Raw genomic sequence first — 20,041 nt, forward strand, 5'->3', positions numbered from 1 at the left:
ATAGTGAATAGTATCTCTAAGTTTAAGTTTTTCACCTATAAATAGGTATTAATAAAACATACTTTATGAAAGTTGTTCTGAAGATAAAATCCAAAAATGAATGTAAAACAAAAAAACACTTCCACATAATAGACCCTAAAACATCATCCCTTCACCCGCAACTGACGCCTTCCCTGTCCCCAGCTGACTTGGTTTGGTCATCCTCTTATTTGCTTGACACCTGAACATACTGTTATGGAGAACATTGAAATTACCCAAATCTATTTCACCCAATATTCTGTAAGCTCTTTAGGAGCTTCATGTATTCTCTGTGTATGGCAGTGTTGGGTATATTGCACAAACTTAATTATCTGTTAGAGGAAAAAAATCACTTAAATTGCCTTGGTAGAAGCATCATGGTTATGGTGTGACATCAGTCATGGATGATGAAGTAAGGTTACTTAGTACTTTAAGATACTGAAAAGAAAAATCATTTGTGAACTTGATTGACAAAAGTCCCATTCGTTGCAGGATAACTGAGACCATTTTAGGATGAAATGAATCTTTTTTTTTTTTTTTTTTTTAATAAATCTGAAAGAGATTGCTCAATATAGCACTTACCTGCTCTTGATGTTGACTGAGTGGTCTAGAGTGGACCAACCTTTCTGGCAGTTTTCGATCCAGACCGTGTCCATTTTCCAAACGAGATTCCCTGGGTTTGTCAAACCAATCTGTTTCTTCACGACGCAGGTGATAGGCTTTGGAGACCAAGGAAACATCAAACATTCCAACTCTAACAAATACAGATGACAGAGGGCAGCAGATGTTCTGAAGTACTAACATGCTCCAGGCTTATTAATCATTCATGCATTTCAAGCACAATTCCCAACAGGATCAGAAAAATCACTTCCAATACTATGTTAAAAATTTTGTACCATGGAATAACCTAGAAAAAATGATGTGCCACCTGTGAAACTTTTCAAAGCAAAATAAAACAAAATTTAAATTTAGATTAGGTGAAAGAAGAAATTTAGACAGTGATTAAATAAATAAATGTACAATGAATATTTCTCAAAGGTCATTCTATTCAACCTCAGTCCATCAGTATCACCTCCTCACCTCTCCCCACTACCCATCACCAAAATCCAAGGAAAATATATTCCTTGAATACAGAAGATTCTGTTATTTCCCCACTCTCATATCAACCCAGTACCACTATGGCTTTGGACATCAAGTGAGCATTTTTTGAAAACCTGACATTTCTATGACATCCATAAATAAACAAAAGCATTTATTTTTAGGAGAATCCCAGGTATCATTGCTAGGAACATGTGTGCCATAATCACCTGGTAGCCTAATACTAAAAATATATCTATTAGCATTTTTCATTAAAAATTAAATAATTATTTTCTGCGGGATCACAGATTTTGGAATTAAAGAGTTGGTTGACTGCTTTTTGTACTTAAAATGTGCCAAAACTTGACATCTTAAAATACTGTTTAAAAAATACAACCATATTTGAGTATATAAATATTATTTAAAAATTTTCACCCCATTCAGTTCTTGGTACTTCCAAGGTCTTTTTCTTATTTAGTACCCCCAAATCATTGTTTACCTAATATACAGAATTTGACTTTATGTAATTTTATTCTTTGTAAAAGGATCCCTAATTAATAGCCTCTGGAAATACATTCTTGCTTCCTAAATGGCAGATGGAGTACCCCTTCTCAGGTGCTCATCCTGAAAGATCTGTTGATGATGCTATCAACCTATGCCTTCTTGAAACTCTAGCTTCTACAATGCCGTACTACTGAGTGTTCCTCTCTATCTCATTACACTTCTCTTTCTGTCTACATCACTGACTTCTCTTCTACTACTTTCTCCCAAGACTTTTTCCCAGGCAATTTCCATTAGCTTTTTACTGGCAGGGCTGGCAAACCCACAGCATATACAGCATTACTCACCTCTACACCTCCCGTGATCTTGGTCAAGGCCACTGATTAACCACAGCACTTTCCCCGAATAAACACAGAATGATAGATGATGTGTCATAATTTAGTCAGTCTTAGATTTGAGGAAATACGATACATACCTGGTTTGTGGCTGCATATGTACTTATCTGATCTCCCCTATTAGACTCTAAGCTGCTTGAGGGTAAGGCTCATGTCTTCTTTTGTTGTTTTTTTTTTCTCCCTCAATACTAAAAACAATGCCTTGCAAATGTCATAATATTCATTAAATATTCAGGAAATGAATGAAACACAGGAAAATTAGTCATCAACTAAAGAAAGCTAAATATCCTAATTATGATAAGCACATGTTAAAATAAATATTAATTTGTCCCTTGAATCTCATTAACAGTTACACAATCTTTTCTCACAATCTACTCAATATTTATTATGGTTTTTCATAGTTTTGACATCAAGTGACTAAATTTATGAAAGAAATATTTAATATAAACTTGATAAGTAAATAGAAAATCCATTATTTAATCTCTAAAACTTATTAGATTATCAACAAACATCATTTTATATTAATTTTTGTATATCTTTATTACATGTTTCTCATAAAAAATAGTCTATACTGATTTTAATAAATGACTATCTTGGATAATGCACTACATGATTTCACTTGAATATACAACTTTGCTTAATGCATTTAAAATAACAATCCTTTAAAATGTTTCCTTGGTTGTGTCTATACAGATAAGGCAGAATCTCAACCTGATATATAAATTTTGTCAATTTATTTCCAATTCTGATGACATACTTTGATTGTGTTATGTCTTATAATGACTCTATACGTAACCAAGTTAGGATGGCTAGCATGTTTTGCATAGGAATTTATAGATCAACGAAGAAAAACCAGATTATATAAATCTGCTCTTATATTGGATTCTGTCTTCATCATTTACAGCAAGTTGGACTTAATTGCTAATTGTTTATAACTGCAATTGTCTGATCTGCCATGGTAGATCAGAACTTTAAAAACTAAATTTTATAATAATAATAATATTTTCCAAATTAAATAATCTTGCTGGAGATTAACATCCCATCGTTTTAAGCCACTGATATTTTCTTTTCTTAAATGTAAAATGCAAGAAAGCTATTTTGGGGTCTAGCATTATTCACATTATTGACTGTAACAATAGTTATACGAACAGCTTACTTCTATTCTGTACGAAATATTCACTGGAATTTTTTTTTAAAGACTGTATATACCGATGCTTTTTTTCTCTTTTTACATGGAGTATATTTTGAAAGAATGTTTTCAACAAAATATTTGCAGTTGTAGAAATACAATTTGACTGTTTCTAGTTTAGTTTTTCTCTTAACCATGAATGAATATTAAGTTGTAGAATTCAAGCTGATGGTCATAAATAGTAAGCAACATAAATTATGCCTACCTAGATTATACCTCAAATGGGATATTTCAAAATTAATTGGAGTTATACAGAATACACCTGAAAAACATCCTGTTGTCTATAACCTAGAGTCTGAGTTCAGAGAAAGCGCAAAAATTTGAAATCAGTTAAATTTGCTTTGTTTACATGATACTAAATAGCCTGTTGGAATGTTATACTTTTCAAAGTTGTTTTAGTATCATTCAAACACAGATATAGTATATATGTGGTTAATTGTTATTTTAAAAATCCCTAATATTTCATGAGTTTATAATGTCTTGAGTTATGTAATTGGAAAGAATATTTTCTACTATTTTTCTTAATTACCCAAGGAATCCAAGATTTCAAAAGAAAAGCAGACCACTGTTCACCAGAAGAAAAGTGATATGCTTATGAGATATAAACACAAAGAAAATAGATAACATTTTAAAACATACATCTTTTAAAGATAATCACTACAATTCACACACATAATATTACATATGTAATTCAGTTTGTTATAGTTTTTCTTTGTAGAATTCTATATCAACATGATTTTTATGACTAAATTTCTTGTCTGCTTAATTTAAAAATACATTTTAACTCAATTTGACTTTGTGTAAATTTCATTGTAATTGTTTACTTCTCTGGTGTCATCGTTACATATTTCATAATTTTGTATGCTGCATGATGTCTTATCCAAATTAGTTTAAATAAGTTTCTGGAGATTAACATGCTTTTTTTAAAGCTGATGATATTTCCAAATATTTACCAAATTGTATTTGATAAGTATTTTTTGATGTGTCTTAATATTTTATCAAGTTTTCATAGTCTTTGATGACTATAAGTACACATCATCCGAACATATGAGAAATAAAAATTTGGTTATTTTTACATGGTTGTACGTAAATGACTGCCGTATTTTGGAATATCTAGAAACATCTGTATGTCTGGAACCATGATGGCAAAACATCTGTGATGAATAAATTAATTTGTCAAATTCTCTCCAGGTATATGTTCATCATGCACACACAGATTTTAGGTGTTTAGTTATGTGATTGACCTGTTAGTTTTTATTTTGCTATTTTACAGATACAATTATTGAAGAGCCTTTTTATTCTTCTGTAGCAGTCATTTTATATATATATTTATATACATATATAATGTGTGTAAAATGTGGATTGTGAAAAAAGAAAAAAAGTAAACGTTTCTGCATTATATAACTTACTTAACTATGTAGATTGATTCAAACAATCGGCTAAATAAAAAAAACACACAGAGTGTTTTATTTAATTGGCTGGTTATCAATAAAAAATGGTCAATCCAATAGCCTGTAGAGAATAAAACAAATCAGGAGGTGAATAGTCTCTTGGAATTTCACTAGAAAAAGCAGTCTCTCTTCCTTCAGATCCAGTGATTACCTCAGTCCTGATCAAACCTACATTTGAACTTCTAAAATTATATTGGTGTCTAGATACAGAAGAAAGAAAATCCTTTTCATGAAAACATATTTTCCTCTAAGTCCTCAGGGAAGATGTTAGATTTAAAATAAGAGATGTTCATGTTAACTTAGTGTTTTGCACTCTCTAAAGCCATGAAGTAATACATTTTTATTTGATGAGAAATATTTTATTTTTAGGACTCAAACCACACCTACATTCAAATGTATACCACAGAGGGGGAAAAAAAAAGAACCAAGTGTCATGAGTCCTCTTGGCATGGGCAAGACTTCACATCTCTGTACCTGTCCAACCCTGTCTTCAAATTTAGACTTGGTTTAGGTCATTTTCTAAAATCCTTATGGTTCTATATGATTAAACAAAGAAAATTACCATGAACCAGTTTTCAGTTAAGTACGTACTTGCCATAAATCTCTTGTTCAATATGAAAAACCAGTAATGACAATTTAGGTAAAAAAAAAATGGAATAATGCAAAAAGCAAAGTCATGGAAAAGGCTAACTGAACACACAAGGAAGGCTTCAGCTCAAATAGCTAAATTCACAAAAGCAGTGTACAAATTTCCAATTTTAAAATCTAAACAATGCTTCATACATATTGACAAGCATGTGGATAGTACTGTTATTTATTGTCAAAACCATACTTAGTACTAAGCTTTCTAGTATGTAATGCAAAATGTACAAACTTGTCAATTATGACATTCATAATGAGAGAGATTAAAATACAAACCTTTTATTTAAGTAGAATTATAAAACTCTACATTATGTTAACATTAAGGACTTATTTGAAAGTTCTCAAAAAGAGAACATTCTCTGAATTAACGAACACTGATCTCACAAAATGACATAAATAATTTTCTATTACAGAGTCTAGCAGAATAGTACTTAATGGCTCAAAACCTTAATCATTTCACAAACTGAAAGAAACTAATAACTTTAAAAATGCCTTTTAAAAAAATAAAAGAAACATACAATGAAAATATTTCCAACTATAGATTTAAAGGATGACCATATTTTATTGACACAATTATTTGGTAATGGTTTTGGAAAAGTGGACACCAAACAAATCAAGCAAACAACCAAGAAACAACAGTAAAAGAATAAACTAAAAAGAAATAAAGAAGAGCATGCTACGAAATCTATACACAAGATAAAATTTCCATTTACAAGAAATAAAATAGAAGTAAACATGCAAAAGACGCACCAAGAAAAGTAGAATACGTCCTTGGAGTAGGAAAATTAAACATGCAGAAACACAAGAGTTTGAGTTTTGAGAGTAACAAGGTAGTTTGAGGCCCAATTTACCTTCACTGTCTGACATGGCATGTTGGAAGTCATCCATGATGAAAGCTATGTCACGATCGTAGCCTCGAGTCCGTGATTCTTCTCTCATGTGTTGTTGAACTTCAGGCAATGAGTGACTTGATCCAAACTGATCCCTGGTGTCTGCAGATATTGGTGGCAGGGGTCCAGCTGCAGCCCTGGCCATTCCCATTGGCTGGCCAACAGGACTGAGTGGACTTTCCTCTTCAGAATTCTGGGCCACAATTGGTATTCTTCCTCTACTCTGGCTAATCGGCAAACTGGTAGGCTTAGTTCTGCCAGAGGGTGATGCATGACTAAAGGAAACATCTAGAGCTTCCGCCTCTTGAGCTTTCAGTCTTAGAGAAGAGCTGGAAGAATCTCTTTTAATTGATAAATCAAGCCCATAGACAGAGGAAGGTCTGGAAGAAGGTCTGGACCTGCTGCCACTGCTGTATGGCTTATCTGCTTCATCCTGCAGAGCTGACCGTATGGTATTTCCTAACGTGCCCAGCCCTGTGCCAAGAGATGATCCCAAAAATTTGTGTTGGTCTGTAATGTTTTTTCTGAGGCCAAAAGTGATATCATCTTGAAGAAGCCTTGCCCTGGAAGAAATGCCACCAATAGATGAACTGCTAGAAGTCATATAGCTCGAATAATCAGGTTCAAGGTCTCTACTTTCTTGAATAGGTGAAAATTTGGACATTTTAGGGTCAATTAGTGATTTCTTATGCTTTGACTGCTTTTGATAAAGTATGGCTGCTGGTAGTTGTTTTGCTGCTTGTTTTTCAAGTGTGAGTCTACTAATGCTATACTTTTCAGATTTTGGAAAATGTCTATAGCTAGTATCGGCATGGTAATAATGGGAAAGACCAGCGAGGTGATCTAAGCTCTCTGCCCCTCTACGGAATTCTTGTTTAATCTGATGTTTCAGAAGCTTTAACTCATAAGGATCCTCCATCGGGTCTTCCTCTGCTTTCACATAACTATGCAATCTGGAAGAAGTCTGCAGAGGTGCTAGGAAATCTGTCACTTCTTGAGACCTACGTGTCTCAGTGGTTCGAAGGAGACGGTCTGTTTTTGACAGATCTTTTTCATGAAGGCTAAATGCAGTGCTTAAAGCGGCTGTTCCTTTTGTAATCTCTCCAATGTCATCAATTAAGACATAATTTCGTGGAGTATGATGGTCAATATCTGCATAGAAAGAATCTGCAGATATGCTTGATATTGGGCTGCTTGCCATGCTACTTCTTTCCTCCAATCCTATTCTCAAGTCTAAGCTGTTGTACTTACTACCAAGGTGGGAAACAGCATATGTATTATCAGTAGAAACAGGTGCTATCATCAGGGGTTGGTTGCGAATCACCTCATAGTTTGAAGTTATCTTGGGCTCCAAATATAACGCAGTTTGCCGGGGCTTTTGTTGTATTACCATCATCTGTGATGGTAACTGATAAGCAGGTTGTGGTGTTGGTGTAGGTTGAGCTTGAGGTGTGAAGGACATCGTTGCCACAGCTTGGAAGGCTGGCTGAGTCTGATAAGGTGAAACTTCCTGATGGTACAGAGTCTGTTGCTGGAAGTGGGATTGTTGGGTGTATGGGGTGGGTGCTTGGGTAGGAAGAGCAGGGGAAGAGTATTGGTATTGGGTATAAGGACTTGTAGGAGGGACTAGTTGAGATTCTGTTTGGGTTTGTGGTGGTATAAACTGGCTGAACTCAGTTTGGGGAGCAGTCCTCGGTCGCTCTATGCCGTGCTGACTCTCGATGCGGGCGGGTCTGGTGCTGCTGACCTCACTGTCGGACATGTAATCACGATCCTCAGCGACTCCCTGGAGGTAGGCTCTTTCTCTCTTTTCCCTCTCCTTTAACAATGCCTCTTTCCTCCTGTTAATCCCCATTTCCAGGTACCGTAACTTGGCATCAATCTCCTTCTCTTCCTCATCAAGTTCTGCTTGTTTCTTTCTAAGCTTTGCAGATTCCCTCTCCACAAGATCGAGCTCTCTGTCTATATCCTGGAGAATCTTGGCTCGTGCCATCGTGTTGGTTCTGCAGATCCTTCTCCTGGAAACTGTGCCCACAGTGCTGTATGTTGACTGAGTTCCTGTGGAGGTCTCCTCGGGAGGTGGGTTTGGCAGAGTTCTCTTCACTTTTTTCTGAGTGCCAGAGGGTGTCGTGGTTTGAGAACCTTTTGTCTGTAATTAAGTAAACAAAATACTTAACAAAATACTTTATCATCAACGAAAAAAAGTAAAAGGTCAAAAAAAACATAATTTACATTTAAATAAAAGTGAGTTCATATATGTTTTAGCTATGAGTGCATAATAAAATTAAAATTCTACACATAATTTCAAGTATTAGTCACAAGTGCAGTTAACTGAAAAATAATTTTCCTCTTCTTGGTAAATTGATTATTATTACAACTTTGTAACATTAGAAGTGAGTTCTGAAATCAAGCACAGAGTACACTGCTAGGCAGGATTATATTTTAGTTAGACTCTCAGGAGAACTCTTAAAAACTCATTTTCCATCCTATTGAATATACATAGTATTACTTACTGAAGGTATGCCCAGAGCATTCGTGTTAACTATCTAAAGGTTAAGTTATATTTGTTGAAGATGCTCATTGTGCTGTTCAATTGTTTGCTTCTATCTTCCCATTCCTACTTTCACCCCCTGAAGTGACTGTAATTCCTATTCCAATCATGAAGTGTTTTGAAATGAAATCCTCTCATTTGCTACTGTCTCTTTTTCCCCAAGAGTTATCTGAACCAATTTCCTATTTAATCTTTCAATATTTTTCTGACTATTTGAGTTTTCTATTTTCTTTCAATGCTATTATTCTTTAGTAATTTCAGCTTCTTCTAAATGCTTTAGTAACTTCTACATGAAGCAAAAGGAAGTGACTACAAACAATTCAAAAACTCCTTAAAATCTTAAAAAAAATCAGATAAAGTTTATCAGTGAGCTGTCAGATATTTTAAATTTTATTTGGTTAATTTGTCATAAACTTGCATTCTAAGAATCACTGGTCTTGAGAATCATACAATTTTAGAATATCAGAAGACATGAGAGATTATTTTGACTATAATTAAAATAAGCTGATATACTCAGTTACCCAACCATGTAGCAGCATATTCACAACTAGATCTCAGGCCTTCTGCCTTCTAGTTGCATATTCTTTACTTTTTTCTTCTTACTAATAATACAAAGACCTTAATTCTTCCCTTTTTCCCAATCACTAAAAATCAAGGACCCCAAAATAACAAAAAGTATATGGGAATTATGTCTAATTAATTATATCATATTTGTCCAAGACCCCTTTTTTTTTTTTTTTTTTTGCAGTACGCGGGCCTCTCACTGTTGTGGCCTCTCCCACTGTGGAGCACAGGCTCTGGACGCGCAGGTTCAGCGACCATGGCTCACGGGCCCAGCTGCTCCGCGGCATGTCGTATCTTTGCGAACCGGGGCACGAACCCGTGTCCCCTGCATCGGCAGGCAGAATCTCAACCACTGCGCCACCAGGGAAGCCCAAGACCGTGAACTTTTATTGCCTTTTTACTACTCCCAAATTTGTTACCTTGGTGTTTTTTTAATCTGTTTTCTGTTATTTTTCTGCTCCATTTATCGACCTAATTGTTTAATAGAAATAATCAGAAGCAATATCCTAAAGGTCAATTGAGGTTTATGTGTATTTCTGAAATTTTAAATATCTGAATGCAAATTCACAATGAATAAATGTTGTGAGTTTGTAAAATATGGCAGAGTGATTTTGAAATCATAGCTTATTCATCCTCACAGAGAAATCTCAAGGGGAATTGGAACCACAAAAGCAGCTGTTTGGCATGTTATTTATTCTCTCTCACCCTCAATTATTTTCATTGTATTTAATACTCACAATCAAGTCATAGGGTTGTTATGAAGAGCAAATGAGAACTCTGTGTAAAATATTTAGTACTCATTGTAGGCATCCATTAAGTATTATTTCCTTATAAAATCCCCTTATTTCCACAGAAAACTGTGGAATTTGGTAAATTCATATTCCAAATATTTTTAAAAACTGTTTTTTTAATAAATGAATGCACATGTTATTATGCTTAATATCAACTGACCATAATAAAATAGTAATAAAATTAAAATCTTACTACTTAATAATTTTCCAAAATACTAACAAATATACGTCTTCTGTTTTTAAAAAGTTTTTTCACAATAATCTTCTCAGTTCTCTGAATATAAAGGAGGTCAATAGGAGGCTGAAATTAATGATTGTTTCTTTTCCTAGACTAGCATTTGGAAGATTTGGTATATGCATTAAGAGTTTTCAAATTTAAGATGTTCATGTGTACTACATGATTGTGGTTGTGAAATTGTTTGAGAAAGAGCGTTTAAGTGTATTACTTTGAAAGTGTAATGGCATTGCATAATATGAAGACATTTGAAAAGTCTTACTTTGAAAGTAAGAATTCTCCCTACCAAAGGAGGTTAAAAATGCGCACGAGGGCTTCCCTGGTGGCGCAGTGGTTGAGAGTCCGCCTGCCGATGCAGGGGACACGGGTTTGTGCCCCGGACCGGGAAGATCCCACATGCCGCGGAGCGGCTGGGCCCGTGAGCCATGGGCGCAGAGCCTGCGTGTCTGGAGCCTGTGCTCCGCAACGGGAGAGGCCACAGCAGTGAGACGCCCGCGTACCGCAAACAAACAAACAAATAAACTATATGAACACTGGTTAGCATACTCCTTTAACTTTGTAAAGTTAGGATGGAGGATGAAGATGAAGCTGTAAGATAAACACAAGGCTGCAAGCTGGAAAATATGACTACAAGTCCTTCCTTGAAAAAGGACTAGAAGCAGAGTTTCACTCTCTGAAATGTCAGTGAAAGCATTAATTCACCTTCCAGGGGTCTCTCTACCCCAACATCTACAGTTTCCAGTTTTGACACAAAATAGCAGTTGAATATAAAAATATTCAGCATTCTATCCTATACATTGTATCATTAATAATGTGCTCCCAAAACAGACCCGTTATTTACCACCATCCCACCCTTACCCCTACACACAGCTAAAACATTCCAAATGTTGAGTGCAAGGGCTCAGTAATTTCTATTGCTTTAAGATATACAAGAAAAATGAAAGACAACGGAGGAGTGACCTGTGAAAATGAAATTCTAAATGATACCACTCATGGAAAAATACTTTAAAAACTGATACAACATCTAGAATCCACTAGGCATTGCAATAAGGCACAGTGCCTGGCACACACAAAATAAAGCCATCAAATTTCTTCAACTAGAGTACTGTGGAATAATTTCATAACTATTTCCATGAATCAAACTCAAAACAAGCAGTATCATCATTGCTATGAAAATATCACCGAATCACTGAAAAAATATAAAGACCTTTATCAATAAACAGTCTTGAGTCTCTACAGCTATGGGAGAGAATTTAACATTTGTGAATGTACTTGAAATTGTTTTTTTAAAGTAGTTCTTTAATTATTGTAATATTCTAGTAGCTAGAAAAAAGTGAGAAACTGAAACACAAGACGTTATTAGTCAGAAAATAAAAACAAAGTAATAGAACATATTTAAAAGTTACACACAAGTTATTTTTCAAAGTCTAGTAGCAGAGGCAAAAATGTTCTCCAATTAATATTGTGAAAGCGGCACTCAATATTTCATCAGGCATCTTTAAGCTTTTCCTTGATGTGCCTCTTGCCCCAGTTTGTCTTGTTTGCTTGCTGAAAGTCACTGCTCTTGGGCTGGCAGCCAAGCAGAAAACTAGTTTCCACCTCACTGGACAGACGCATCAGAGATATCAGTCTGTGCAACACGTATTGCCTTCTATTTTCTGGAATGTCCCAAACAGATTAATTTCTTTTCTCCTAAAATCTGTATAAGGTATTTTAGAAAGCCCTCTTAGAAGTTTTTAAGGTGATCATTTTTTATACATATGTATGTGTATGTATTTCTCCCTCCTCCCTTCTACCTTCTATCCCTCCCATCCATCCATCTTTGTTATTTCTAGATTTTACATTTTCATTAGAAGAACACATTTCTGTGCAAGACTACAGATATATTTCTTCACTGGTGTGTTGCTTCATTCAAAATTACGTTTTCTTGATCATTTTCCTAAGAGAAAAGAAAATGCTTAAAGGTACTGATGACCTCCTTTTTCTTTTCCTTTTAATCTCCCAACATCCAGTTATTACTATGTTTAAAATCACTCTTTTTGTAGTTATTACTTCAAAAATTTATTGGGGCAGCAAAACGTATTTTGCCTATATGCTCTTAGCTAAGCAGAAACAAGGTTTGATAACCAGTGAGTATAAAGAGAAACAAAGAAGTAATTTAAAAGCACTGACTAACCTAAAGGCTATGAAAACATGATAGCATAAGAATTAAAATCAGATCAGATCACTGGAAAATAAACACAGATACCTCCTATTTTCTCATTTCTATACCATTTAACTTTTACATAGTGCTGCTGGACTAGGAGACGGAATGCTATGAAGAACTATCTAACGTTGACTCCTTCTTCAAGGGCAAATCCATTTACAGTTCTAACATGCTACCACAAGATAACGACTACATCCCTTTACCAGAAAATGTGTTAATGGTTTATACGAGCAATCTGAAGTGGAAAATTAAAGTTAATAAAAATTTCCAAGAATTAACTTGAAAACTTACCCTAAAACATAAATGTATATTTAAAAAGTAAGATACATCTCTTCCACCTGCTTTTTTTTCCCAGCATGCTGAATATTATAGTATTGCCTGCCTGTGACTTACTTCATTTTGAGAACAAATTATTGATCCACAAAGAGGGATTGTAGTGATTCCAACACTTCCAAAAATATCTCCTCATTTGCATTTCTCATTGACAATCTCTCATCAGAACAAAAATAATTGTATTCAGAACAAAAATAACTGTATTTCAAATGCTGTAAAATGTAAATCTCTAATTATGCTACAGTTTTGTACATGGAGTATTAGAATGATGATTGATTACTATGTGATATGTTTTCCAGCACTTCAGATCATTAGCAATTTAAGGGATGATTCAATAACTACTTACCTAAAGCCATGAGAAACATCATGACCTTTTAATAGTGGCACAGTCTTTACTAAATTATCTTGAGATAATAAAGATAATTTATGCTTAGACTCTTGAAATGCCTAACCACAAAATCACAGGAATCTCTGTTATTGTTTTTTGTTCCTTTCTCATTGATTTATTATCCTCTGGCCTATAAAACTTTGCAACATGACATTAAAATACTTCCAAGCTGCTTTGACCTACATGAGTGCAGTAAATAAAAATAGTTGTTTTTCATAAACCTAAATCACATGAATAGCTTCCCCCAGGTTAAATTAAACAACAAAATTTCCTTGGCAAGGAGGACCATGGTCCTTCTTCCATATGAACTGGAGAACCATCTGGTTCTTTAGAAGACAGTGCTATTAAGAACTGGTAAAGGATGGCAATTAAATTAAGTGGCAAGAAATATTTTTTTTTGGTCTTCTAAGATGATAAAGCTCATGCATGGACTTATGTAAATTCAACAATATTTTTTCTAAGTGTTATTTTAAGAGGTTAACTTTTCAATCCTTAATTCTATAAATTCAGTTACATGAGAACAGAGGTATACTTGGATGGGTGATTAGATGATTTTCCAAATGGATAATTAATGAAACCTGAGCTTATTGACTGCAGTGCATTTGAGTGAGCATTTACAGGCATCAGCTCATGCCATAAATGGAAGAACTGGTTGAAAGCGCCGCAAAGAAGCTTATTCTAAACAAAATAACATTGTTTTATTAGAAACATTACTATCATTTTAATACCTATGACACACTGAAGAAATTCATGCACATTTATTAATGTCAAAAGGAGAAATGTCATGACGTTGAGTCTTTCGTGAAGTATCCTGAAACTCTCTACAACTAGCGCTTATTAGTACTTTAAACAGTGATTTCAGCTCGACCTTCTAAAAAGTAAATGACTAACCCATAAAAGTAGCCTCTATGCCCGGAGACTGAGCTCTGTGATTAGGGCTGAGTTTTATCAGAAAAAACACTGGAGACTTGTCTTGTCCCTGTCATGTTAAAATATACTACCCAACAGGTCAGAAATTAAAATGTGGTCCAACTTATTAAGAGTGATTTACTTATGTAGTTAAAATGGTTTATCAGTGAGCCCAAACAATTTTCGTATATATCTTTTTCATTCAGTTGAGGAAGGAGGAGGAGAGAGGATGAGTGTAATCACTTTTAGCTTCAACTCTTCTAATGTTACTGTTTACTCCCTCATAGGGGTTACTTACTGTTCTTCACAAAGTTAAGCTTTTATTTGTCATCTTATAAAATTTTTTCAACCAAAATAAATAGAGATAGCAGTTCTATAATTTAGCTTAAAGATTTCTTACACTGTGCTCAACCATCGCTTTTCTCTACTGTTTTAATTTGAATCTCTAGCAAACTGTTCTTAAGGAGAAAAAAAATAGATAAAAATTCCCTTTGTTGTTTAAAGCTTTAGACTAAGTTACCTCAGTTTATTTAGCCAGTTCATTTCAGGCTCAATTTACCTCACTATACTTGTTCTGGTGCTTTCCTAATTCAAACTCTACACATAAGTCAAGATACAGAAGAGGACCAAAAAGAAAATCCTGTTAAATAGAAGAAATTCATTTTCTACAAATGGAATTAATGTTGGGTGGGTATGGAGGTGCAAAGAACACTGACCTGGACTTCAGATTTCTCATCTTTAAAATATGTAATAAAATAAATATAAAACCTACAGAAAAGAAATGGTTTGGATCTCTACCAAGCAACTGAATTTGAAACTATTTTATTAGTTATATAAGGCTATAAAAGTATTAACTAGCTTATGTATAGATGTATATGTATAGGCATATATGTCTATTACAAACATGTATTTTTATGTTGAACATAGTGATAAGAAAAAGTAAAGCAACTAGTGGAATACATTTGATGCCACTATGTACAATGTACCTCAAAACTTTTCCAAATTTTTATATCACAATCATTTTAGTTGCTTGTTATTTTATTTCAGTAATAGCACATGTGGCAGATTATAGAATCCTACATAAGTAGTAATTTTAAAAAACATAAACAGGGCTTCCCTGGTGGCGCAGCGGTTGGGAGTTCGCCTGCCGATGCAGGGGACACGGGTTCGTGCCCCGGTCCGGGAAGATCCCACATGCCGCAGAGCGGCTGGGCCCATGAGCCAGGTCCGCTGAGCCTGCGCTCCGCAACGGGAGAGGCCACAACAGTGAGAGGCCCGAGTATCGCAAAAAAAAAAAACAAAAAAAACCAAAACATAAACAAATATACAAAAATGCATGTCTGTTTGTTGGGACGGGATGTATTTTTGAGAATATGTAGGTAGCTTTATGTAGAGTCAGTTTTAAACTGCACAACTGTTCGAAACAGGTAGTGTACTGAATTAAGAATATTATGATAAAATACTTAGGAAGCTAATAACTGTTAAATGATGCTCAGTGTTTTTAAACTGGGTCAGTAATAATCAATGCTCTATTAATTCAGAACTCCCCCGTGTTAAACTAGTATTTCCTAATATTTAGGGTTACATTTTCAGCAAAGGTCTTTCACTGAACATTAGGAACATACGTCTGTTTCTTATAATTATGTTTATTGGCATAGTTTGAAATGTTGACGTTGAGAAAAAATAACACAAATAATCTGATTTTTTTCCCCTTCAGTCTGAAAAGGTTTGCTTTGAAATTAATCCTTAGATACTGATTACAATGAAATAGCAAAGGTTACCTACTGAACACTAGATTGATGAGATCAATTTAAAAATTTTCTGGTTTTCACTGACATTTGTCTACATGTATACATTCAATCTGCTTTTTATCAGACCCTAATAATAATGACCATAAATTATTATTTTACTGCCATTTATTTTGAAAAACACTTTAACATACTATTTCCTATTTTATAATATAATAGTATAATAATATATAATAATATCCAAGATTTTAATCATAAAGAAGAAATATGATAAGAAAAGTGTACTAGCAATGAAGAGGGTGTAAAAGCTATAGAAAAAAATGAGGCCTCAGCTATGTAGAAAGCCAGTCTTTAATATATGAATACTTTTTCTCTCATATATGTAAATACTACCATTATAAAACAGCTTATTTCGTCAAAGTCAGTTTTAATAGACTGGTTTCTTATGTTGCTTTCCAAAGACAGTAATGAAAAACAATCCCTAAAAAATATTATTCTTCAAATCACACTTGGTTATCACGGTCATTATTTCTTAAATCTGTATATTCTGACAGAAATAAAATTGACAGAAATAAAATTTCTCAATTTAGGTTATGGAAATTACTCTCAGAAATAGACATTAAAGGGTTCTAAAAATCTTAAAAATAGCTATCAAAACAGCAATCAGTGAAGCAAAACACATTCTTGTAAAAATCAGCTCATGAATACCATCTGCTTTGCAATAGGATCCTGGCTTAAACTCTAGAACAAAAATATTTTAATAAGGAGTTTGTCTATTACTAAAAAAGCTCTAAAATTGTTCAACAAGTCTAAGGGTAGGAAAAACAGTTTTAACACTTGGCAGTTTATGTAATTTTAAGACCAGACAGAGGTGACAACATTTTAAATGTAGCTTATTTTAGTGCACAAAAGTGGCATGTATCATTATTGATAAAACGTGCTATTCCTTTTGATAGAAAAAAAATCATTGCTTTTTTTTTTTGAAGACAGATAAACCTTGGAATGATAAATCTAGTTCCAAACAAATCCTTTGAATTTACACTGCTATTTCTTCCAATGGCTATGACATTCTCTCCTGATTTTGTAGAGAACATGCTACATTAACCTCCTTTTTTTTTTTTTATAACATTTTAACAATTTATCTGAGCAAAAATCCACTTGAGTCAGGCGGCATCCAATCTAGCAGATAGAAAGAAGCTCTGAAGAGCTGTACAAAATGAGTTTTACAGGCAGAGGTGAGTGGGAACAAGGAAGTTATACTTTGCAAAAAGAGTGAGAGTTTAACCTCCTTTCTTGACGTTCGTGATCATCTGGGGTCATGATGTAAACAGTTTCATTGTGTGAAAGAAAGAAAAAGAGCATGAGGAACATGTTTTGGTGCTCTGGTTTATGAAAGTTTCATAGGTGTGATGCTCGAGGTAATCCACAGACACACACAAAAATACTGGACTGAAATAAATTTGAGAAAGCGCATTGTCATCCGTTCAGCAAAAGAAGAAAAACACAGGGGAAAGCAGAAGGAAAAACTGTAACCCTGAGCTACACAAGAAGTGTCGTACGGAGAATGAATAAGATTTTATTTATTTGTTTTGCTTTGTTTCTATTTTTTTTTTTTTTTTGCGGTACGCGGGCCTCTCACTGTTGTGGCCTCTCCCGTTGCAGAGCACAGGCTCCGGACGCGCAGGCTCAGCGGCCATGGCTCACGGGCCCAGCCGCTCCACGGCATGTGGGATCCTCCCGGACCGGGTCACGAACCCGTGTCCCCTGCATCGGCAGGCAGACTTTCAACCACTGCGCCACCAGGGAAGCCCTGTTTCTATTTTTTGTTTTAGGTGGGAGCAAGGAATTGGGGAATCACCCCCAAATTAAAAGCAGTTTGGTGGATAAAGCGGCCTGTTCACTAATTCATCAAATTAATTTACTGCTGTAGAGAACCTACTGTGAACCAGGCATTGTTCTGGGCACTGGGGATATAGCAGTGAATATAATTAACAAAAATGCTCACCCATAAGTTCTGGTTGGGGAAGAAAGACAATATGTGAAATTATAAAGGAACAGACATAGTACTTTTGACAATAATATGTGATATGGAGAAAAATCAAGAAAGGCATACGGATAGAGTGTTAGAAAGGTGGGTGGTTTTCATTTGGTCAGTCAGTAAAGGCCTTATTACCTAAAAGAATAACTTTAAAATGGTTATAAAGAAGAGGAATCTAAAATTTCTAGAGAAGCACCATTATATACTTCATAGACCATGAAAGGTACACAGTTACTAGGAGATTTGAAATTTTTTTCTACTAACCCATAAGGTGAAGCTCTTTAATGACAGTCAGCAAATTTCTGCTGAGGAAATACAGAAACTGCCAAATGTACCCCCCCACCCCGCACCGTGAGGAAAGGGAATTAACAGGATATCTACAATTGCCAGACTTAGTGATGGGAAGGTAGTGTTACTTTCATTCAATCATTACAGATGATTTGGTCACTCTCCACTAGTGTCCACTCATTTTTCATTATGTGACTTCCATAAAACATTTTAATTGAAGAAGTCCACTGATGAAAGTTAGAAAAAAATCTCTGTGTGCATACCATTTCCTCATTACAAAGCTTATTCCTTTCTGTGCTTTTACTAAATCATGATGAAAATACATTATTTTCAAGTGGTATCTAAGTAGCAAGCCCAGCCCCATGGGAAGCAGTACATTCTAAATTTACTTTAGTTGTATCTCTTGGGAATTTTCCTGGGGAGCAATCAGAAGAACTCAAGTAAAAACGTGGTAATTTTTTTCCATCTTTACTCAGAGTTAAAATTTTCTATTTGTAAAAGGAAGCAGACCACAAGATAAAAGTGTTTGGTTATATAAAGTTGTCAAAAATAGAATTTGGCTTTGGGGCTGTGACTTTGATACCAGAGTGATAAGGTCTAGAAAAGAGATACAGCTCACCTCTTACAGACACAGGGGAATATTACATAACTCAATAAAATGATCTCTGATAACTCCCTGCACCAGTTATGCCCACTCTGTATTATTTTATGATTTTATGTTAATTAGTGCTAATTTAACCAATTAAATCTATGCAATATCTTAGGGCTAAGCATGAACTCAAAGTGTCAGTGACAGACTAAGCAGATGATATAGACTCCTGCCTTGAAATTTGTGTGCCAAAGGTGTGACCACAGTTCCATGATGGAAAAACTCAATCAGAGTTAAAGGATCTCAGATAGTTGGATTCCTATAGAGTAGGAATGGAATAAATTTAAATCTCTAATGTTTAAAATTGCAGAATTAAGACAAATGTTTGGAAACTCCAGGAAGAGAGATTTTACCCATATGGAAGAACTTTGTAATAATGAAAGCTCTCCAAAAAGCTTGGGAAATAGTTACTAAGAAAAAAATAACTGAGTATGGAAAGAGGACCAAATGCAGACAAAGCAACAAACCATAAAAACAGTCTGGGCTTCCCTGGTGGCGCAGTGGTTGAGAGTCCACCTGCCGATGCAGGGGACGCTGGTTCGTGCCCCGGTCCGGGAAGATCCCACATGCCGTAGAGCGGCTGGGCCCGTGAGCCATGGCCGCTGAGCCTGTGCGTCCGGAGCCTGTGCTCCGCAACGGGACAGGCCACAACAGTGAGAGGCCCGCGTACCGCAAAAAAAAAAAAAAAAAAAAAAAAAAAATAGACAACAAGCATGGTACTGAATTAGCGAGAAGAATCAGAAAATGTCCCATAAGCCTTAGAAGAGACTAACAAAGAATAACTGTCAGGCAGCAAGTTTAACATTTTAACCCTGGCCAGGTCACTGGTTTATTAAAGAACCATGATAAAGGCACTAGCCTACTCTGGGCTTTGCTCCTTATCTGTAAGGTGGCTGGACTAATAGCTAAATGCTATTTAACTTGTGCTCAGTTGTTTCAAATATCTATTCCATAACATCTTACAGAAAAACCCAGACCAACTTTTTGGTCAACCCAATACATAAAAATAAACAAAGTGGAACTGACACTTTAAGCAAAGGAGGTATCGGTTTAGATTATCAACAGGACTTGCTAGGATGGGTCTAGATTGTGGCAATGAAAAGGTCAGCAGCCAGAGTCTTTTAATGCATGCCTTAACCCATTGCTTCTATGCTTATAATCCTTCCTTTAATACATTT

The 20,041-nt window shown here is 35.0% G+C and overlaps 1 protein-coding gene across 1 annotated transcript in view; it reads right to left on the reverse strand.

The window, feature by feature from the left end:
* Positions 1-20,041, reverse strand: part of PCLO (piccolo presynaptic cytomatrix protein) — a 365,126-nt gene that overhangs the window by 135,404 nt on the left and 209,681 nt on the right. The window contains exons 7-8 of the mRNA XM_079932524.1: positions 6,125-8,312; positions 601-737 (exon numbers count right to left, since the gene is read on the reverse strand). Coding sequence (XP_079788650.1) covers positions 601-737; positions 6,125-8,312 — 2,325 coding nt within the window. The remainder of the gene's footprint in view (positions 1-600; positions 738-6,124; positions 8,313-20,041) is intronic.

Source organism: Stenella coeruleoalba (assembly GCF_951394435.1).
Source record: "Stenella coeruleoalba genome assembly, chromosome: 9".
Classification (NCBI taxonomy): Eukaryota; Metazoa; Chordata; class Mammalia; order Artiodactyla; family Delphinidae; genus Stenella; species Stenella coeruleoalba.